The sequence below is a fragment of the Indicator indicator genome, chromosome 1, assembly GCF_027791375.1.
Source record: "Indicator indicator isolate 239-I01 chromosome 1, UM_Iind_1.1, whole genome shotgun sequence".
NCBI classification, from domain to species: domain Eukaryota; kingdom Metazoa; phylum Chordata; class Aves; order Piciformes; family Indicatoridae; genus Indicator; species Indicator indicator.
The window spans coordinates 88,250,335-88,273,799 of record NC_072010.1 but is presented as its reverse complement, the minus strand read 5'-3'; the positions used below and the strand labels follow the sequence as shown (position 1 = coordinate 88,273,799).

General features: G+C 44.2%; 1 protein-coding gene across 1 annotated transcript in view; it reads right to left on the bottom strand.

The window, feature by feature from the left end:
• GRAMD1C (GRAM domain containing 1C) overlaps positions 1-20,289 on the bottom strand; it is a 60,699-nt gene extending 40,410 nt beyond the window's left edge. Inside the window, exons 1-3 of the mRNA XM_054384487.1 lie at positions 20,126-20,289; positions 18,956-18,963; positions 18,512-18,645 (exon numbers count right to left, since the gene is read on the bottom strand). Of these exons, the coding sequence (XP_054240462.1) occupies positions 18,512-18,645; positions 18,956-18,963; positions 20,126-20,289 (306 nt within the window). The remainder of the gene's footprint in view (positions 1-18,511; positions 18,646-18,955; positions 18,964-20,125) is intronic.
• Positions 20,290-23,465: the final 3,176 nt, after the last annotated feature.

Here is a 23,465-nt window from a genome sequence, read left to right as displayed (position 1 = left end):
GTTAAACTACAGATAAGGAAAGATAGCCTTCTCCAAGGAGTACATCAAAAATGCTAATCATTAGGAGATTATTTGATTGCACAGATTGCCAAGAATGCAAATAGTCAATCAACCTCTGCAGAACAGTGTTCGGTTTTTTAACGTTTGCTAACGACAGTAATAACTTTGCATTTGCTTCGTTAGTGTTTTCTGCTTGTCTCGAGACACCGCAAAAACCATGTTATCCGACAATTTGCATTCTAGTTTCAACATGCAGCTGTGAATACAAACAGCAGCGAACGAAGGTACATTGACCTCACCACTAGAGTAACAGAACTCCAATGTCACCTCATTTTATGAGAAGTACACGTGCCTCCCACTGTGCTTCAGTCTTGGTATCAGTTACCACTAAGTGCTTGGAGTCCCAAGCTTACAAAGCAAGCTGCATGACCTACTCCCTTTTCATGCTCAGAACCCTTGCAGGGGGTGCAATTAGATTATCTTTAAGGTCCCTTCCAAGTCAAGCCATTCTACGATTCCATAAAAATACAACTAATGAGATAGTGGCATGGATTTTCTTCCTTTCAGACAGAAGAGCAATCCAGCTCCACACCTCACTTAAAGGCCACCTGATGAGCTATTCTCCGAAGACAGAAGGCCTTGACCTGTACTTTCTAGACACGGCCAAAACCAAATTTAGAGATACTACTATGGTTAGAATGAAAGTACTTTTTAATCCTACACTAGCACATTAAAACAAACATTAAATATCCTGGCAAAAATTGTTGCATTTCTGCTGAAGAATCACAGAAAGTTAGGGGTTGGAAGAGACCTCTGAAGATCATCTAGTCTGACCCCCCAGCCAAAGCAGAATCACCTAGGGCATGTCACACAGGAACACACCTAGATGAATTTTGAAAATCTCCAGAGAGAGACTCTACAACCTCTCTGGGCAGCCTGTTCAGTGTCACCCTCACTGCAAAGAAGTGCCTTCTTGTGTTGAGATGGAACCTCCTGTGTTCTAGCTTGTATTTTTTCTTTGTCCTATCACTGGGCATGACCGAAAAGAGACTGGCATCTTCATCTTGACACCCACCCAATCGATATTTATAGACATTGAGAAGATCTCCTCTCAGCCTTCTCATCTCAAGACCAAACCACTCCCTTTCTCTCAAATTCATATAAAAACCTTCTCAGCATCAGGAGAAAATGAAAGCAGTCTCCAGAAGAACATCACACAGTCAGAAAGGAGTTTGATTTTATACAAGAAGGCTACTTTAGCCCATATATTCTTGAAACTTTTCTGGTAAGGGAGAATTAAAAAATTAATACCATGAAAAAAAAAAAAAACCCACCAACCACAAAACCAAACTAATAAACAAACAAAACCTAAACACCCACAAACCAACTAAACAAGAGCACATAAAAAAACCAAACAAAAAAACCCAAAACAAACAAACAAAAACCCACAGAAATAAAACATACCACTATCTCACTACCAGTGAGTCTAAAGCCTCACTAGGCTAGAAGAGAACAACCCTAAACAAAAGTCTCATTCAGCAGTATAAGGTAAACAAACTTAAGAGTTCACATAGTCCAAAACAGATTCAAGTGGACTCATCTAGAAAACAAAGAACAACTCCTATGGCAAACTGTGATGGTGTTCTCTGTGCTGAGGCTACCTGTAAAACATGCCAAGTCTAACAAGCCTTTCATCAGAGAAATGTAGCCATTTCATCAGTCCAAAAACGTTCCTTGTGACCATCCAGTCTAGACCATAACCCCACAAGGCACAGCTATCTCACAACTTAGCTCCTGCTTTAAAAACAGAGCTTTGACAACCAAATTTCCACTTGGGAAACATAATGCAACACAAAATAAAACAAAATAACCTTCTTAAAAGTAATCCCTGATGGAAAAATCCATCCTAGCTATGGATAGGTTCTTCTACTGGTCAGTTAGTTTAATGTTCACTTTGTAAATTGTTTTCAGATGTTGTTTTCAGACTTATTCTCATGGCACCCCTAATCCCCTATTTTCAAGGAGCTTTTAGAGAGCCAGACGTAACATTGCAGAAGTCACTGCAAACATTAAATCTGACTCACATTTGCTTTTAGGCACAGAATCACAGTGGAAGCTCACATCAACATGACTATCAATCTTTCCTGTTTTCACAATTCTAGAGCACAGTTTTACACTTCTACCAAAAAAGACAAAAAAAAAAAAAGCACAAGGATGTATTTTGAAAGTGTCAGACTTGTTCAGTTTACCCTCTCACAAGCAAACAGTTTGCATTTCACTAACCATTCCTTGACAGAAAAATCTGGGGTTAGAAATAACTTTCAGTTACTGAGTGCTCCCTATGCCTTACTAGCAGTAACTTACTATTCTTTTCTTTCATTTGGAGCACAAACATTAAGCTTGCACAGGTAAACAACAACTCACAGGTCTTGAAGAGCAACACCAACTTACTTTGGGTGACTTACTGTTCTGTGTACAGTACACTGAGCACTTGGGACTAGATGTGTACAGAATGTCCTTTCTTTTTAAGAAAGGGGCTATTATTTATCCCCACAATTGCAGTTAATTCATAGGTCATATGAGGCATGTCAGCCAATAAATTTTAAAAATAAATAAATAAAGAAAACCCACAAGCAACTGTTGCCAGAGCTGGCTCATCATATTCCCTTGGAGCGTGTCTTCCAAAAGTTCTTATGCACTCAAGGAAACGGAAGCAAGTTCATAGCCACTGTGGGAGGGTGAAGAGTTTATGGAGTCAGGACTCTCTTACTTACATTCATTATAGGCCCTTCTTCATTCATCCTGAATGTCTTTGGAGAGAGGAGTCTCATGAGCTCAGGGCATTCTTCCAGTGGGCCACTGGAAGGCACAGCACTGTGCACTACAGTCATAATGTCCCCTCCTATAGCCCAGCCCCCCTCTTATTTGCAGATGCTGAAGAAGTAACATTTCTTAGCGATCAAGGAGAAAAAAGAACAATGGCAGTTCTCCTTCTGTGGCATCTCTGTGCAGTCAGAGCAGCATCCAGTAAGAATTTTGGGGTAACTATGGCTCTCTTCTGTTGGAAATACAACATGTAAAATTTTAAGGAAAGAATATCAAAATACAGGTCATAAGCAAATACTTAAGCTACTGTATTTGCCAGGGTTTTGTTTGGGATTTTCTTAGTTGGGGGCGGGAGGAAGAGTGGGTGGTGTTTTTTGCTATCCTGGTGTTGTTTTTTGTGGAGCTTGTTGTGGTATTTTTCTGTTTGGAGGGGGTTTTGTTTTGCTTTGTTTTGTTTTAAGTTGGTTGGTCAGCCTTTTGGGGGTCATTGTTTTCTTGGGGTTTTTTGGTTGCATTTTGTTTCTTTCTTTTGGAGGGAGAAGGGAATTGTGTTGTTTTATTGTGGTGTTTTTTAACCCCTATGATATCCCATAAACATGGCTAAAGACAGGGTCCCTAGTCCACCCCAAGATGCATGGACATTTTTAGCCTGTTTAAAAACATTAGACAACTCTATCAGTAACACTGGTAACTTCCATAAGTCCATGTAGGAAGAAGCTTCTCAGAACTACTACATTACAGAGAGCTTACAAAATATTGGATGCCCACTTAAAGTATGTGACACCTAGTGTCACAAAACTGGCTGAATTAGGCAGTTCTGAGACTGCTGCTACTACTTATTGTAAAGACTAGGTATGGTACATCAAAAGCGCTGCATCCCACAGCACCTCAACAATATTCCAGTCATCACTAGATTACAAGTGAGTATCAGTCTCATCAGCTACTGACCAGCTACTGTATCACATCTGTTTACTCCATGATGTGATACGAACTCAGCTGAACTGTAATCCTGCTCACAAAGCAGAAAATGACCTGCCTGGTCATTTTCTGTACCTCACCAGCCACCTTGACCTTGCAAGATCAAGAAAGAAAGCCTCATACTTGAGCTCTGTCTGTATACAACAACTCGTGTAATTGTTGGAGCACAGCTTAGAACACAGCCCGCAAAATCTGCAAAGGTGTCACAATTATGATTTTGACAGACAAGATAATTTAGCATCCTATGAAATATGAACGATGCTGCTAACATCAGGTTATATAATTAGAAATGAAACAAAAATATAATTTTGGGGGTGAATCTTTTTATTTTTTTTTTAATCTGACTTCCTCCCCACACAGAAAGAAAGCTCAAAACCTAATGCTTAAAAAGTTCAGAGATGTAAAGGTATCTCTGAGAGCTTTAGTTGCCCAACCAATTAAAGATTATTTTCCTTTAATATTCTTTAGGGAAAAAAGTGAAAAATATCTGGAAAAATTTTGTAACAAAGTACTTCAGTTTGGGATGGGTGAGGAACCCTCCCAAGTTTCTCCTTGAAGATCACACTGACACTAGCTCAAGTTCACAAGCCATTACATTTCACTGAAATAGGGTTCAGCTGAAGCTATTCCAACAAGGTCCTTGGCAAACAAGCTGATAAACTTATTAGTTATAAGAAAGCCTCTTGTCATTAGTACTGTTATAAAATTCTACACCCCTCCCACCACCCCTCCCAAAAAAATTTTGGATAAAGAATCTCTCCTGCTTATTTTGAAGCACTTGTTTTGCAATATTCAGTACTTGTTCTGCACATAAACATTCTAAAGCATCTTTAAATTGTGAAGCCAATGCACTTTCATAACAGCTCTGATTTGGATATAAAATCTCAAGTTTGACACACACAGTGAGGAGTAAAGCATATGCTCCATTTCAGAAATAAAACTGAGACATGAAGCTAACGTAAAGTCAGAAGACACACACCCCCTACACATCTCTTCCTGCTGTCTGCAGTCTGTTCCAACCCACACAAATGCCTGGCCAACACAGGCAGCCTCTATGGCTCTCCTCCCTCATACCCACTTGCATACAGCCAGTGCTGGACACCATCCAACAGAGTGAGCTAGCATTCTCCCAGCCTTTGCTTGCATGCCAGCTTGGAAAAACTGAAACACACTAGCCTTGCAGAATCTGCATGCAAATGCTGCAGAAAGTAGTCAGAAAAAGTGCTGCAGCATGTGGCCAAAGAGGTTGGAAGAGTGTAGAGATGCCCAGTTCCAATCTAAAAATCACTACCATCTAAATGTATTCTGGAAGGCAGACCGCAGTAGCATAGGTCATTTCAAGTTCACAAAAATCCCAAAGGGGACAACAGAGGAAAATACCATCACCAGGGAAACGCCAACTTGAAAAGGAGCACTCAGTGCCCAGTGCTCCTCCTCTCTGCATCACTAAGGGCTACAGCTCAAGCACCAGTCTTAGAGTGCATCTATACCTGATAACTCAGTGTAAGGCCCAAATGCAGTCTCACACAAGGCTTGGCCATTGTCCATTTTTGAAGTTAAGCCCTTGCTAAGGGCTGCTCAGAAGGAACAGGCTGTCCCAATGTGCCGAAAGATGAGCTGACAGGGGAGGCGACCAGCCTGGATGGGAAAGCAGCTTTTGAAGGAATTAATGGGATATCCCTTGGAAAGGGAGGGAGGTAAATCAAGGTATGTTTAAGGATGTTGTTAGATCACATAGGAGAAATTAGAGAGGCAAAAGCCCAGTTAGAACTTAAACTGGCCACTGCTGTGAAAGACAATAAAAAGCATTTTTATGAATATATTAATGCTAAAAAGAGGGGCAAGAAGAACCTCCACTCTCTATTGGACGTGGAAGGCAATATTGTAACTAAAGATGAGGAAAAGGCAGAGGTACTAAATACCTCCTTTGCCTCCTTTTTTCACAGTAAGACAGGAGGGCTTCAGGATAACTGGTCTCCCTGAGGTCAGGGAGCAGTATAGTCCCCCTGAAATCCACAAGGAAGCAGTTACAGACTTTTGGAGCCACTTGGATCCTTACAAGTCCATGGGACTGGATGGGATCCATCATAGGGTACTGAGAGAACTGGCAGAAGAGCTCACCAAACCACTGGCCATCATTTACCACCAGTCCTGACTTACTGGAGAGGTCCCAGATGACTGGAAGTTGGCCAATGTGATGCCCATCCACAAGAAGGGCTGGACAGAGGATCCTGGAAACTACAGACCTGTCAGCCTGACCTCAGTGCCAGGCAAGATTATAGAGCAGATCATCTTGAGGGCAGTCACAGGGATGGCCAAGGGATCAGGCCCAGCAAACATGGCAGGCTGTGGATGTAGTCTGCCTGGACTTCAGCAAGGCCTTTGACACTGTCCCCCACAGCAAACTCCTGGCCAAGCTGTCAGCCCATGGCTTGGACAGCAGCACTCTGTGCTGGGTTAGGAACTGGCTGGAGGGCTGACCCCAGAGAGTGGTGGGGAATGGTGCCACATCCAGCTGGCAGCCAGTCTCTAGTGGTGTCACCCCCAGGAATCAGTGTTGGGCTCAAGTCTGTTTAATAACTTCATTGATGATCTGAATGAGGAGATAGAATCTACCATTAGTAAGTTTGCAGACAACACTAAGTTGGGGGCAGGAGTTGATCTGTTGGAGGGTAGGAAGGCTCTGCAGAGGGACCTTGACAGGCTGGATAGGTGGGCAGGGAACAACAGGATGGCATTCAACAAGTTCAAGTGCCAGGTTCTGCACTTTGGCCACAACAACCCCATGCAGCACTACAGGCTGGGGTCAGAGTGGCTGGAGAGCAGCCAGGCAGAAAGGGACCTGGGGGTACTGATTGACAGCCAGCTGGACATGAGCCAGCAGTGTGCCCAGGTGGCCAAGAGAGCCAACGGCATCCGGGCCTGCATCAGAAATAGTGTGGCCAGCAGGAGCAGGGAAGTCATTCTGCCCCTATTCTGAACACTGGTTAGACCACACCTTGAGTACTGTTTCCAGTTCTGGGGTCCTCAATTTAAGAAGGACATTGAGATACTTGAACGTGTCCAGAGAGGGGCAATGAGGCTGGGGAGAAGCCTCGAGAACAAGCCCTGTGACGAGAGGTTGAGGGAGCTGGGGTTGTTTAGCCTGGAGAAGAGGAGACTCAGGGGAGACCTTATTGCTCTCTACAACTGCCTGAAAGGAGGTTGTAGACAGGTGGGGGTTGGTCTCTTCTCGCAGGCAACCAGTGGCAGAACAAGAGGACATAGTCTCAAGCTGTACCAGGTGAGGTTTAGGCTCAAGGTGAGGAGAAAGTTCTCTACAGAAAGAGTAACTGGCCAGTGGAATGGGCTGCCTGGGGAGGTGGAGTCGTCACCATCCCTGAAGGTGTTCAAAAAAAAAGATTGGATGTGGCACTTGGAGCCATGGTTTAGTTGTCAGGAGGTGTTAGGTATTAGGTAATAGGTTGCACCTGATGATCTCTGAGGTCTTTGCCAACCTGGCTGATTCTGTGATTTCTTCCTACAAATAACTAGACGAAGTCAGGCTCTGAGTTCCATTTCTGTAGGGGACTGTTCTGGAAGTGAGGAGGACTCTGATCTTTGAGGTCTCTTCCAACCTTCTTGATTCTATGATTCTATGACTCCAGACGAAACAGCAGACTGCACAGACCACAAACCACTGCAGCAGTGAGGGGCTGTGGAACCCCTCTGCTGCAGGGCTTCACCCATCCCCAGCTGCAAGACTGCAGAAGCTACCATAACACATGCAGTTTCAGAGCTGCAGGAGAACAGGCAGGTGCAGGCAGGTCTCTATGGTGCATTCACCTCATCCACAGAAAGCCCAGCCTCCTACATGTTGGATCCCCTTGGGCACTTGGCTGAATGTAGAGCTAATGACTCAACAGCAAGGGAGAGAGAGATCCCTCTCCTAGCACAGCCCTTCTGAGGAACCTGAGAAAATAAGCAGAAAAATATCTTGAAATGCATTTTAATCACTCCTATAATCAGATTTAAATCCAAATGCCTGCCTCATTTTGCCAGCCAGAATGAGGCAAAATTCTCATTCTTTATGCACCTAGCTGGGTGGTGGCCTGCAATTCTGCTGTCAAGATCAGCTACATATGTAAATAGCAGGAACTGGTTTCACCAGAAAAGCAAGGCACCTCTTCTGCCTTCCCAAAGCAAAGTTAGGATACATTACAGAACACCAATGTATACTCAAAGAGCAGCAAGCTATTGGGAGACAAATATATACAGAAAAATATTGGTGATTTCTTTCTATCAGAACAGACCATAAGGGTACTCAAAATGATCTCAGAAAGGCCCTGGCAAAGCCTGGGTACCACTGTGACTCAGGTCTGCAGAATGAGCATGAAGTGATTTAAGTGCATTTCCTGTTTATAAGATTACTCCGCCTCCAGCTGATGAAACACCTGAGTCTGGATGTTTTCATTCAGCAGTAAGGCCAATAAGCTTCCATTTCAGATATACTTACTTATATAACTACTGTCAAGCACCTCTGAATTCAGCAAACAAACATTTGTATTTTAAATAACAGGGTTAAACAAACCAAAAAAAGAAAAAAAAAAAAAAAAATCAAGAGATTTGGACACTTCCACTAGCAAACATCTTCCCTAATTCTGAACTGGAAACTAAGGAAACTAAAATTCCAGGAAGCAAGATGCTCCAATCTCCAACTTATTCAGCATCCTCATCAATACCATCCATAGTTGGCAATAACTTCTTTGAACCTGGTAGCAGAACTATGCTTATAATGCCCCTGTCATAGACCATGTTTTACTCTGCCTTCCCAAGACACCAGTACATAGCAAGTTCAGAAGAGTCTTAAGTGACTAGCTTCTCTTCATTTTAAGGAAAAATTGTGGATCTGTGCCTGATTTCCTGACCTCAAAGATGTAGCATTCAAGCAATACTTTGTTGTGTTTTAGTAATTTAATCTACTGCACAAGGATTTAACACCACCACCGAAAAAAAACCCAAACAGCAGAAAACCCCCATGATATGTCAAGTTCTGAAACTCAATACAAATAAACCAAGCCTGTTTGTATGAACTCTGCAGTTACTATTTTAACATTGTGTGATTGAAGTGAGTTTATCACTCTCCCAGCACGAAGTTACCCTTTTGCTCAGACAGTGTGTCTGTTTAATGCCAAGTCCTCTAACTACATTGTCTAAATTTCAACACCCATAGACGTGTATAACCAATATGAATGCAATAGCAATTAAAAGCTCAGTCAAGGTGATTTCCTTTTGGATAAAAAAAAAAAAAAAAAAAAAAAAGAAACCAACCAACCAAACATTCCTTTCTGAACAGAAGTTTCATCTGACTCATATTTCTTCCTACAGCATGTGTGTGAAAACTAGCCAATGTTATTTGTTGAGAACATCTGTTCCTTCACCTGACATTTCACAGCAGGGTGCATAAGTAATGAAAAAAATTAAAACTGCTTGCCTTTAGATTTACTCAACCCATTTTAATAAACAGGAAAAAAAATAAACCACCCAAAAAACACCACATCTTTTTGGAGGTAGGGGTCAGGGCCTCTCATACAATAAAGCAACTAGAAGACTTCACCTACAAAATCCCACGAAGATTACTCAATACAAAAGTAGCAAAAGAATGGCATACCTCAGGTGCACTTTTCCCCCCTTCTTTTGCCAGAACTAGACTCTGACATCACTAATCTGGATTTTAGCAACAGTCCTCAAATACTGGTCAGAAAAAAAAGGTCATGAAAGAAACAAACAATCCTCTTGGTAGTAATTCCTCTGGGTGTAATTTACTTTTCAGCAACTCATAGAAGGATATATGAGTATTTTGGATCAGACTACAGTGAAAACTTGAAGTAGCATATTAAACAATCTACAATAGTAGTTAGATAGTTATTGCAGTAGTGACTGTAACCAATTACATGAACTGTTTCAGAATAAGTTACACTTAAGCCTTCCAGCAGCCCTAGTATATGGAAAACAGTGCTCACCAAGCAATTACTCAAAACTATTTTTCCTATGAAATATCTAATTTGATCTCTTCCTTTCCTACCTAAGAAATCAAATGCAGATTTTAGTCAGCCATTTCCATATTGCTCTCTACAACTACCTGAAAGGATCTTGCAGAGAGGCTGGTGCTGGTCTCTTCTCACAGGTAACAAAAGGGAATGATGTCCTCAAGCTACAACTGGATATTAGGAAAAATTTTTTCACAGAAAGAGTGGTCAGGCATTGGAATGTGCTGACCAGGGAGGTGGTTGAGTCACCAACCCCAGATGTGTTTAAAGGTTGTTTGGATGTGGTGCTTGGGGATATGGTTTAGGGATGAACTTTGTTTAGAGCAGGGTTATCGGTTGGACTTGGTGATCCTGAGGGTCATTCCAAACTGATCAGAGCTACACACAACATGGCTCAAGATCACACACCTCTACTCACTCTAAAGTCCTGGGTGACTTTATCTGTCATTTTCCTAAGGGTTTTAAAGGCTTGCAGTAAAAAAATACACAAACATTCTAAGTAGGCTTCACTGACTCCAGAGCAACTTCAATTAAAAAAGCATGACTTAAAAACACCACTTATTCAGTGCAATTTGTAAAATGCCACCAAGTCCACCAAGAAATCCTGGCATAACTCAGTTAGTGCATAAACATCTGCTACACAAGATGACATGAAAATGCAACTTCCAGAGTAGTCATCAACAGAAAAGCTACTCTTGTCTAGAATGCTCTAGAATTTTTTTAATAGGTAAGTATGTGTCCCAGATAACTTCCCTTCCCCCTCCCCCCCTTAAGCATTTCCTGGAGAATTTCTACTCTTAGTTGCTACTAAGGACTTAAATGTATCATTAAATATTCACATCCTGTACAGTTATGTTTGCCTGTCTTCTTTCCCTCCATAGGGATGCAAGTAGCTCCCCTGTAGCAGCCTTGAAAAGGACAACGCTACACCACTGCTTGTTTGCAAATACACTGGACCACACAGGTGGAAGCAAACACAAAGGCCAAAAAAAGAGATTCCATCTCCTAGAGCTACCTTTTAAACCTTTCATTCCACAGGCTACAAACTACCCATTCATTAAAAGGGTATCACCATTCAAAACCAACTCCACCTGATTTTCTGGACTATATTGCATTTCTAATGTTTTTGTTCCTAGTAACTCAGAAAAAAAGTAAATCACAAACCTGAATATTATTTATTTCCTGATCTATTAATATTTAAATGTTTGTAATTGTCCTGGTTTAGAGCCAGACAGATCCTCTATTGCCCCAAGAGGGACAAAAGAATGACACTCACACAAATGGATTGGAAAGTGATGGAAAGTTTAAATGGGGGGAATGAAACAAATAGCTGTTTACAGAAGCTACAACACATAGTGGCAAAGATATCCCAAAGCATACAGAGTCCCTTACAGCACACCCAAAGGCCTCCCAACACTTCCCTTCTCCCCACCTGAGGGTATACCCAAAACCCCCAGGGCTCTTTCTTCCCCCGCCACTGCTAGGCTGGTCTCTGGCTGGCCAGGTCTGAGACTGCCCCTGCCCCCCCCCCACATCCCCTTCTGCTCCCAGCATTCCAGCATTAGGCCTGGACAGGCCTAAGAGGCCTTGAGATACTCCCCAACCATTACCCAATAGGGAGCATCTCCCACGGGAGCAGAGAGGGAAGAAAGTGGAAGAGAATGACTTTGCAGATGGAATGACAGGGTGCAGGATTTCTGGGTAGAAATACTCTGCTTCCTGTGTCCACCTTACTCAGTTGGACATTCGGGACACCGGAGGTATAACTTATGTGGCAGTAACAGGAGGCACCCAGCCTAAACTGCCACAGTAATTCATATTATACAGAATTTCCCAATACTGCAGCTGGGGAAAGCTTATTTAGACAGGGCATCAACTGGCAGTCTTTGTTCAGAACAGGCCAAAACTTGATGGCACTCAGATCTACTCCGGTGCTCTGTTTGAAGTTGCATCAGCAGCAACAGATTTCCAGAGTAACAAAAAAAAAAAAAAAAAAAAAAAGAGAAACACTTCAGTCTGATCAGTCACATCCAAGGGCTAGTCAGAACTATACAGAGGGGGTTTTCCCCTTATTATTTTTAAATGCTGCTTCTGTATAATCAGTCCTATCACAGGGCTAAAAATAAGGCACATGTTCTAGAGAGGTAAACAAACATACTAGTGCTATGAATACAGCAAAAGTTATTTAGACTAAAATTGTAACATTTAAGAAAAAATAATGTAAGAGCATTTAAGATTTTTATTCTCTTTGGAGACCTCCAGCATTTATTCATTTCCCATCCTCCTTGGCAGACTGCTTCATACCAGTAAACCAAAACAAGTCTAAAATTCCTCCTATGATGTCACAGGCCACGATGTCTCTCCTTCACAACTCAAGCAGTTGGAAGCACAGATGAAAAGCTTTCTTCAGAAGAGGCAACATAACAAGTACACACAACACAGGAGATGAAGCAACTGTCAGAGGACCTTAAACATTAGCCTGCCAAAACATAGTTATCTGTTTAGCAAGCCCATCAAACTTTCCCAGTGTGAATATGGGTCTTCAAAGAAAGGTGGAAGGAGCACTCAAACAACTATAGATGCAAGATATATTTCATCTAACTAGTAATAGTCTCAGGCCCCAAAGTATGTCAACTTGTATCTGTGCTGCAAGAAGTTATCTCCCAAACTGTAACGCATATCTGCATCCCTCCAGTGCAGGTTTGAGTCATATATATTTATCATATTCTTGGCATATGTATTATTCTCACACACTCCCACAGCTCTCTCATAGAGACCAACTCCAGGCCTGTAAAAATTCAAAATCCTTTCCAAAAATATTGTACAACCTCACTTGTTTTCTACTATGAAAAACAATGCTTTTCACTGTCTCCTTGTTTTGATTGTTTCTATTGCCATACTTCTTGACACTGACCAACTCTTTAAACTGGTATTACATTGTAGTCAAATTAGGGTTTGGATTTTTTTTTTTTAAGCCTCTATTATTTTGTTTTCCACACCCTCCTTGGCACCTCACATTCCCAAATTCTTAAACAAGTCTCTCAGATAAAAAGCAATTTTCTGAGAAATGATCATTTGATTTAAATTCTTTCCACCTGATTTTTTTGTTGCAAGGGAAGGACTTACTTTTTTGTTCTTTCTTTCCACACGCATTCTTCCTTGACTGTTATTAATGGAAACTAGAGTTCCCAAACAGAACACCCACACTTTTGATGCAAGGGTCCTTTTTTCGTTAGCTTCTCCATTCACCTTTACCTTCTTCATTACAATAGAAGAACACTTAAGTCTATCAAAGGACTCTTCTTCCAAGGACATTAAATTGAATTGTATTTCAGTATGAAGAGTGCAAAAAAAGATAAAAAGTGAATTCAGAATCCTGAGATAGGACTCCCAGATGTAATTTAATTTCCAAATTAAACCATCTTTGACTTTCATGATTTCTAGCTGCAGCTGCCAAAACAAGAACCATTTAATCAAAAATAAATTCAAGCTTTACAGGTTCCAGTAAACAGAGAAAATCCCAAGGTTAAGTTTGAGAGCAAGATTTTTTTTCTTCCTCATGTGACATTATCAAACTCTAAGATTTGTCCAACTCCAGATAATGGTCCTCAAAAACCCCATCCAAGTAAAAAAAAAAAAAAAAAAGGAAGAAAAAACTACAAACCCTCACCCACCTTAAAAGCAGCAGTTGGTAACACTACCAGTTTAAAAATTGCTTACAGTAGTACCAAAAATCAATTTCTCAAAAATTGTCAGTAAAGCCAGCCAAATTTCTTGTTTGGTTGTTTGTTTGTTTGTTTGTTTAAGAGATGGAGAAAAAATATACATAGAAGTTCACTCTTTTCTTTCTTCCCTACTAATTTTTCTGTTACCCTCCCTTATTCCCACTCACCATGGCCAGGAAAGCATCCCAGAGGCTCCCAACGCTAGCATGCTGCTAATTACTTTTGTTTACAGCACCTACTGAGCATTCATGATACCTGGCCTGACTTATAGAGGCATGTCACAACTGCCTACTCCCACTCAAATCCGCGAAAAATTGAAGTCAAACCAGTTAGGCTCTAACATCCACATCTGGTTTCCATCATCAGAGAAGCAAGAGTACATACTTAGAAGAAACAAATCCTTAAAGCAAACCAAAGCTGTAACAACTATGAAGCCTCTTAAAACAAATAACCTAGGCAACAAAGCTGAAACCTGGATGCTACCACAGGCTAGTCTTGCTCTTGTAGTAATTCCTTAGTTCTACCAACTTAAGAGTAGAAACAAGTACAAGAAATCCACACCCACCACAGGACAGTAAGATCATCCTTTGTGAAGTGTTAGTGACACATGCTTCACACACTGCATCAAACTGTCTTCCGTGTTATCACCTACACACTTACTATGACTCAGTATTTATGAGTTTTAATGATTTGTTTATATAGTCAGCAGCTGATCATCCACCATGCAAGTTATTAAAACATTTTCTGTCAAGAGCAGCAAGGAAAGATGTCAATGACATAACATTTTAATTAGAAGATCTTACATTTTTGCCTTAAATTTTTGGCTTCTGCCTCTTGCTACTTCTAAATTCAGCCCCTCTGAGGCTGAAAAAAATGAGTGTCACATAACCATAGAACTGTTTGGGTTGGAAGGAACCTTAAAGATTACCTAGTTACCTAGTTCAACCCCCTGCCGTGGGCAGGGACACCTTCCAATACACAAAGCTGCTCAAGGCCCCATACAACCTGGCCTTGAACGCTTTCAGGGAGCGCGGCATGTACTATGTACTGCAGAGGAATCTTGGTGTAAATCAGTAAGAGCTCCTACTTAGTTTGACGTCAAAGTCAGTTTAGAATTTTACATTGTCACACACTTAGTAGGGAGAATTTAAATGCTTCCCTCCCTCCCTCTCCCTTCCTTACAAAATACTGTTGTTCTCAGAACATTTTATTTTTTAGAAAGACTCTCCAGTGGTTAAGACCCACAGCATATGTGAAACTCTTGGGTAAGTTAACATGTACTACAGAGCAGATGAGACAGACTAACCAATTTGCACAGCTTCATAACATGCCATGGTGGTGAATGGATTTAAGTTCGGAAGACACCCAGTTACTAGTGGCATCCCCCAGAGTTCAGTACTGAGGCCTGTTCTCTTCAATATCTTTATCAATGAAATGGATGAGGAGATTGAATGCACCCTCACTCAGGAAATTTGTAGGTGACACCAAGCTGGGTAGCCACGTCGATCTGCTAGAGGGTAGGGAGGATTTGCAGCAGGACCTGGACAGGTTAGACCAATGGGCCAAGGCTAATGGTATGAAGTTTAACACCACCAAGTGCCAGGTCCCCCACCTCGGTCAAAACAACTCCATGCTAAGGTACAGCCTTGGGGATGTGTGGTCAGAAAGCTGTGACTCAGAGAGGGACCTGGGGGTATTGGTTGACAGTCAATTAAATATGAGTCAGCAGTGTGCCCAGGTGGCCAAGAAAGCCAATGGCATCCTGGCTTGTATTAGAACCACTGTGGCCAGCAGGAACGGGGAGGTGATCATCCTCCTGTACTCCACACTGGTGAGGCTACACCTTGAGTACTGCGTTCAGTTCTGGGCCCCCAATACAAGAAGGATGTTGAGGTTTTGGAGTGAGTCCAGAGAAGAACAGCAAGGCTGGTGGAGGGTCTGGAGCACATGGCCTACGAGGAGTGTCTGAGGGAGCTGGGGTTGTTCAGTCTGGAGAAGAGGAGGCTGAGGGGAGACCTCATCACTTTCTACAACTACCTGAAGGGAGGTTGGAGTAAGGAGGGGGCAGCCTCTTCTCCTTGGTGGCAAGCAACAGACTAGAGGCAATGGTTCCAAGCTGCGCCAGGGGAGGTTCAGGTTGGATGCTAGGAAATACTTCTTCACAGAGAGGTTTATCAAACATTGGAACGGTCTGCCCAGGACAGTGGTAGAGTCACCATCCCTAGAGGTGTTTAAGCAGTGTGTGGACCTGCTGCTTAGGCACATGGTTTAGGATTGACCCTAAACTGGGCTGAGGGTTGGACTGGATGGTCTTTGAGGTCTCTTCCAACCACATGTTTTCTGTGATTCTGTGCAAAAACTGAAGCCCTCTGTAACAGAAGATAAGGCTGTAATATCTTCTATAAGCAGATTAGTAGAGGCTTTCAAAACTCAGTGATGAGCACTATGGTTAAGACTTTACAAGCCATAGCACTATCTTACAAGAGGCAAGTAATTTCACAATTCGTTTGTTTTAACTGCAAGGTCATATTTGCAGAACCAGGTAAACAGTAACTTCAAACAAATACTGAGGTCTTGAAACATAAATCAGACAGAAGGCAAGTGTTTAATCACACCCAGTAACACCTCATGTTCTCTCAGCAGTTACTACTCCACTAGACAATCCCATTCCTCTGAAGTTACAAGCACGTTACCACAGGAAGCAGAAAGCAGCACTGGGAGGCTCCACATTATCTTTCACCACAGAATCACAGAATGGTAGGGGTTGGAAGGGACCTCTGGAGATCAAGTCCAACCCATCTGCCAAGGTAGGTTCACCTAAAGAAGGCAACAGAGGAACAATCCAAGCAGGTTTTGAATGTTTCCAGAAATGGAGACTTCACCACCTTGCCAGGAAGCCTGTTCCAGTGCTCCATCACCCTTAAAGAAACTCCCTCATGTTTATATGGAACTTCTTATGTTCAATTTGTGCCCATTATCCCTTGTCCTGTCACTGGGCACCAATGAAAAAGACTGGTCCCCTCCTCCTGACACCCACCCTTTAAGTATTACTTATAAGCATTTCTGAGATCCCCCCTTAGTCTTCTCTCTTCCAGACTAAAAAGACCAAATTCTCTCAGCGTCACCTGAGAGCTTTCAAAGCAATCCCAATGTAGATTCATTTGGAGGCAGGTCCCTATCTCCTCTGAAGGAGCTCTATAGCTTAGCTCTGTGGGTGGGAGTTTGTTTGCAGGAAGAGTCTCAGCCACCATATACACCTAAAGTTCTATTCAAAGAGCTTCTAATCTCCGGCATGTACATCAAACCTAGAATTGCAAAGCCAACAGCACAGTTATATTCTTTGTATATTATACGTCACTGACTTGACTTTTGGTTGCCAAATTCATCACAGTAAGTCTGAGTTGCTAACTGCAAGTCCAACAACAGATTCCAGGACCTAGACAGGCTTTTATTCCCCTCACATGAACTACCACCTGCATTGACAGTTGTATACAAAGCATCGGGAGTCAGTTTACACCATCTGATTTGTCATCCAAGGAGAGCACAGCTGGCAGTTACAATGTCTGCATAGCATGGTTTGCTGTTGATCTGAGTACAGAGGTACAGCTGGGAACAGAAGAACGACCCTGTATGGTCTCTGTTGCTGTAGGAACAGTGGAGAAAGTTTGGAGTGATGCAAGTACTGTCCCTCTAGGCACACAATTCTACAACCTGCTGGAATTCATTCAGCCTGTCCCATTTCTGTTGGCTCCACACTACTGCTGCTCAGTTCAAAAGTATACATGCATTTGGGGAGAATTTTATGCTACGGCTTGAGATCAATGCTCTGATCATTAAGACATCCACTTAATTTGTGTGGGGCCGGGGCGGGGGAATGAAAAAAACGTACAAGCCTGGAATCTAGTTTCTAAATAAATAAGGAGCTGGGAAATCTGATTTCCCCCAGTTCAGCTCACAGCTTTGCCACAGGTTCTCTACAGCCTTTGCTAGTTACTTAATCTTTCACCTGCTGAGCACAATGAACATGCTGATGACCTCCTCAGGACAAGGACGAGGTAGTCCAGATGATGCTGCTATGTACAATCTGAAGCATGACAATTTACTGAGGCCACCTGATGAAGAACCTGAGTCACTGTCAGAGCTATAAGGAAGGGAATCGAGGTCTCTTATGAGATCAGGTGCTACCCTGCCTATGGCTGCACAGACAAGTGTGTTCCCTTCCTTATCTAACAGCAGCAACCCAGGCACCAAACCAAGAGTAAAACCGTGCTCTAAGTCTACATTCACAAGTTTACTTTCTCTCATGGCACTGAAAATTGAAAGAAATCCATCAAAAGCCTGGGAACAGCATTAAATATAGCATACACTATTACAACCGCCAATTTCAGTAAAGCATCTCTCTGAAAAGGAGCAGAATTAGACCTGTCCTTTCTGTCCTTCTTATGAATAAGGCCCATTCCTTACACAGGAAGCTTAGTTACTCTTGTAGAAAACAAATGTATTCCCCTGACAAGAATCAGCCACTAGGAAAGTCAATCAGAAGAACTACCCAACACTGAGACTCAAAATTCAGCACTTACTAATAAAAAAGATTCAACGATGTCTTTCTAAAAGCATAAAGAGACATTAGATATGTTAAAGAACCATGCAAAGAACTAAAAGACTGGGCACAGAAGCCAAAAATCCTGTCACCAACTTGATGTGACATCGAGTAAACAACTTCACCCTCTCTCAGTTTCAGCTTACACTTTAGTAAGCTGATAATGATAAAATTACCTACCTCACTACATGGGTGGAGAACACTTTATTAATTCATGGCTACAAAGCAACTTGAGAACTGCGGATATAAAGCCACCCCATATATGTAAAAATTAAAGTGTACACATTAAAACACAATTAAAAATTAAAGCATACAAATAAAACACAAGTTAGAGAAAAGATAAAACACATTACCCAAAAGGTCCAGTCAGCACTCCAGCTATATTGAGCAGGACCCTGCATTTTCTCTGTGCACGAACTGAGAGTCTCCTCTGAATCAGCAAGCAGCTGGTTAATAAGACCATGATCCACTTCATGAACTTCCTGTGAACAAAGAAGTAAGGCATGTAATTCAGCAACAGAGGAGAAAGGTAAAATAAAAAGATAGTTAATCCATTTAACAACTGTATATTAAATGAAACGTGATGTTCCAGTTTCATCAAGCTGAGTGCATGGAAACACTTCCCACTGACAACCTTTTCACTGATTTTACATTTTTTCCAGAGCAAACCATGTTTTATTATTATTTACATTTTTACCAGAGCATTTTATTTCCACAGCAGCCCCCCTACTTGGGCACTGAAGGTGCACAGACATTCAGATCTGGAATAACACATTGACACATCAGTGTGTAACATGCAGCCCATCTCTAGAATCTGTGGGACCTTTCAAAACTTGAGAAAAAGTTCATGCAGATGCAGAATTTACCAAAGGACTGATATCTGTTACTGTAATACAAATACAACAAATATTTCTACTTAATATTAGTTACAAATTGTGTATTTTGCCGTACCTGTGGAACACTTAGAGACAAATAGTTCTACTCATACTACTTCTACTAAAGATAAGCACTCCTCTGTAGTACTCTCCTTGATAGTAACATTCTTCGCTCCAGAGGTCAGTTTTACTTTATGAAGGGTAACAGCCACAGTAAAGACACTTGTCGCAAGCCACCAAGCAATCTGCTAAAAAAAAAAAAAACACTAAAGGCCCTAAACCAGTAACTACCACCTGTACTATGGGATCCATCACTAAGAGACAAAGCTGGGTTTCAAGATCAGAATGACTTAAAACCAAACCGACGCTGGCACACATGCACACCAATGGCTAGGCAGAAGTGCAAATACCCCACCAAGGCCAGTGCTCCTTCCAGGCCCCGGCCAAGCCCACGGCCCAGGCGGGGGTACACCAGAGAGAAGCCACCAGGCAGCGTCAGAAAGCATGGACAGCCCAGGCTATGTGGCGTGGGAAAAGGGCTGCTTTCCGCAGGTTTTCCGCACAAACACACAGATTGGCTGCAACTTCCACCAGCTGTTGCTCACCAAGCCCGACTTCCCTCACAGCGGACAGACCGTTAATGCCATCCCGCACCGCTGGAGTTCAGCGGCTTCCACAGCAACCGCGAAGCCGCCCCCACACAGTGCAGCTGGGTCCCCCCACAGGCGATTCTCGACACCCGAGAGCATCAACTATCCCTCAGGGCACCACAGTAACCCCGCGGGCCGCTCGCCGCCCCACCTCACCGAGGAGCAGGAGCGCTGGCGCTCTGCGGACCCGTAGGGCCGCCCCACCTCCCAAAAAACTTTCGGGGAGGTGGGTGGTGGCGGCGAAGCAGACCGCGGCGGCCCTGCATCCCTGACACTGCTCTCAAACGCTGCCCGCGGGGACCACCACGCCGCCTGGGCTCCAAGGCAGCCCCGTGGCCTCGGTCGGCCCGTCCCGACCTCCGGGAGGAGCGGGGCTCCCGCCCCCGGCACCTACCTGTTCAGCCCGCCGCCGCCGGCGGCCAGCTCGCTTGGGGGGCAACACGGCGGCGGGCGGGGCAGTGGCCGGGGGCATGGAGCCCACCGGAGGGGCGGGCGAGGGCCAGCGGGGAGGGCGCAGACCGCGGCGCTTACCATGGAGGGGGACGAGGGCGGCGCGGCGCCCGCTAACTGCCTCAGCGGGACGCACGGCGGGGCCGCGGCCGCCATTTAAAGGGGCAGGCGCCGGCCGGGCTGCCGACCTGAGGTGGTTGCCACGGGCGAGTGGAGCTGCTCCTGAGGAGAGCAAGCCGTCGGAGAGGCGGAGAGGGCCGCGTCACCTCTCCTACCCCTTCCTCGGCCAGCTCCAGAAACTCTTCAGCGGCTTTCACAAGGGTTAAGTACGAAGCCTCAGTACCAGTGGAAAGTTTGAGGACTGTAACAGGAAAAACTTCTGTCGGGGGGCTGGGAAAGGGGCGGCCTTAGCTGACTCTCCCTGAGGGAAAGCCCCTCGCCCCGCCGCCCTCGCTTTGCGCACAGCCCCGGCAGTAAGTTAAACAGCTTCTAGGCAGCAAAAGCGGATCCCAACTCTGACGAGGGGGGTTTAAGGTTCACTGGAAACTCTCGCCGAAAGCCTGCTCCAGAGGGACACCTAGGGGGAGAGCGGAGCAGGAAAGCCCGCCCTCAGCTACCCGCAGCTGAGGCGCCCCCCGCCCGGCGCTGCCACCGCTACAAGCCGCGGTCAGAGGAACAAACCAAGGCCAGGCCCCGTGTCCCCACCGCGCCGGCGGCCGGGACAGAGGGGGCTGTGCCGCTCTCGCCGGCAGGGCTTCGTCTTTGCCCTGCTGCACGCCGAGCAGAGCATGATTTGAAATAAAGGAAGCAAACGGTGGGACTCGAGAAAACCAAATCCTCGTTTTGACAGCTGCTGAACAGTGCTAAGTGGTTTCTGTCCAAGTTGTGACCACCCAGAGGTTTGGAAAGCTGGTCTCCAAGTTAGACAGCAACAAACAGCACTTGCCATGCCCCACCTGGCTATTATAGAATGCATCGACTTGGAAGGGATTCTTGAAGGTCATCTTGTCCAACTCCCCGGCAGTGAGCAGGGACACCTCCAAATAGATCAGATTGCTTATCAAGTTTGGCCTTGAATATCTCCAGGGATAGGCCGCATTAGTGGGCAAACTGTTCCAGTATTTCACTACCCTCATTGTAAAGAACTTCATCTTAATATCCAACCTAAATCTACTCAGCTCTAGTTTAAAACCATTGCCCCTTGTCCAATTGCAACCTGTCCTTCTATATGAATGAATACAGGCTGGGTGAAGAATACCTCAAGAGCAGTCTCAACAGGAACGTCTTGGTGTGACAGTTGATGAGCAATGTGTGCTTGCAGCCCAGAAGGCAACCACCATCAACATGGGCAGTGACATTGAGAGTACCCTCAGCAAGTTCACCGATGACACCAAGCTGTGTGGTGCAGCAGACACGCTGGAGGGAAGGGATGCCATCCAGAGGGACCTTGGGAGGCTGGAGAGGTGGGCCCAAAACAACCTGATGATGTTCAACAAGACCAAATGCAAGGTCCTGCATCTGTCTTAGGGCAATCCCAAGCACCGATACAGGCTGGGCAGCGACTGGCTTGAGAGCAGCCCTGAAGAAAAGGAGTTGGGAGTGATGGTGGATGAGAAGCTCAACATGAGCCACCAGTGTGCACTTGCAACCCAGAAAGCAAATCACATCCTGGGCTGCATCAAAAGAAGTGAAGCCAGCAGGTCAAGGGAGGTGATTCTCCCCCTCTACTCCGCTCTGGTGAAACCACACCTGGAGTACAGCATCCAGTTCTGGAGTCCCTATTACATGAAGGATCTGGACGTGCTGGAACATGTCCAGAGAAGGACCACAAGGATGATCAGAGAGTTGGAGCACCTCTCCTATGAAGACAGACTGAGAGAGTTGGGGCTATTCAGTCTGGAGAAGAGAAGGCTCCAAGAAGACCTTATTGTGGCTTTCCAATATTTTAAGGGGGCCTACAAGAAAGCTGGTGAGGGACTTCTTATGGTGTCAGGTAATGATAGGACTAGGGGGAATGGAACAAAAATAGAAATGGGTAGATTCAGATTGGATGTTAGGAAGAAATTCTTCACCGTGAGGGTGGTGAGACACTGGAACAGGTTGCCCAGGGAGGTGGTGGAAGTCCCATCCCTGGAGGTGTTTAAGGCCAGGCCTGGATGTGGCTCTGATTAACCTGATCTAGTCTGAGGTGTCCCTGCCCATTCCAGAGGGGTTGGAACTAGATGATCCTTGAGGTCCTTTCCAACCCTAACAATTCTATGATTCCTGGGATGCATCAAAAGAAGTATGATGTGCATTCCAAGGGAGGTGATTCTTCCCCTGTGCTTTGCTCTCATGAGACCCCATCCTGGAGTACTGCATCCAGTTCTGGTGTCCCCAACACCAGAAAGATATAGAATTGCTAGAACAGGTCCAGAGGAGGGCCACCAAGATGATCAGAGGGCTGGAACACCTTTTCTGTGGGAATAGGCTATGAGAGTTGGGTCTATTCAGCTTGGAGAAATGGTGGCTCCTGGGAGACCTTATAGTGGCCTTCTGGTACCCGAAGGGGGCCTACAAGAAAGCCAGGAAGTAACTTTTTACAAGGGCTGTTGTAAGTAGTGATAGGATGAGAGGGAATGGATTGAAGCTGGAGGGGATAGATTTAGACTGGATACTAGAAAGAAATTCTTTACAGTAAGGGTGGGGAAACAGTGGAACGGAATGCTCAGGGAGGTTGTGGATTCCCCCTCCCTGGAGGTGTTCAAGGCCAGGATGAGGTCTTGAGCACCCTGGTGTAGTGGGAGATGTTCATGCCCATGGCAGGGAGGTTGGAACTGGATGATCTTTAAAGTCCCTTGCAATCCAAACCCTTCTATGATTCTAAACACTTTCCCCACCCAGCCTTCCTGCAGTTCCCTGCAGTTTTGGTCCCCACTATACAAAAAAGATAATGACAGGTTGGAGGGAGTCTGGAGAATGAGCACAAAGATGATCCAAGGACTCAGAAGCTTGTCACGTGGAAATGCTGAGAGACTTGGGTTTGTTCAGCCTTGAGAAAAAAAGCTTAGGGGAGACCTCACCACTATGTTCCAGTAGTTAAAAGTGGCTACAAAGAAGATGGAGCCTCCACTTTCAAAAGGGGTCACATGGAAAAGATGAGGAGTAATGGGTACAAATTATTCCTGGAGAGATTCCCATTGGACATGAGAGGAATGTTTTTCATAATGAGAACAATCAGATATTGGAATAATCTCCCCAGGGAAGTGGTGGATTCCCCAACACTGGGTGCTTAATATTCAGCTGGGCCATCTTCTCTAGACCATGATTTTGCCAAGAAAGTTTGTACCAGT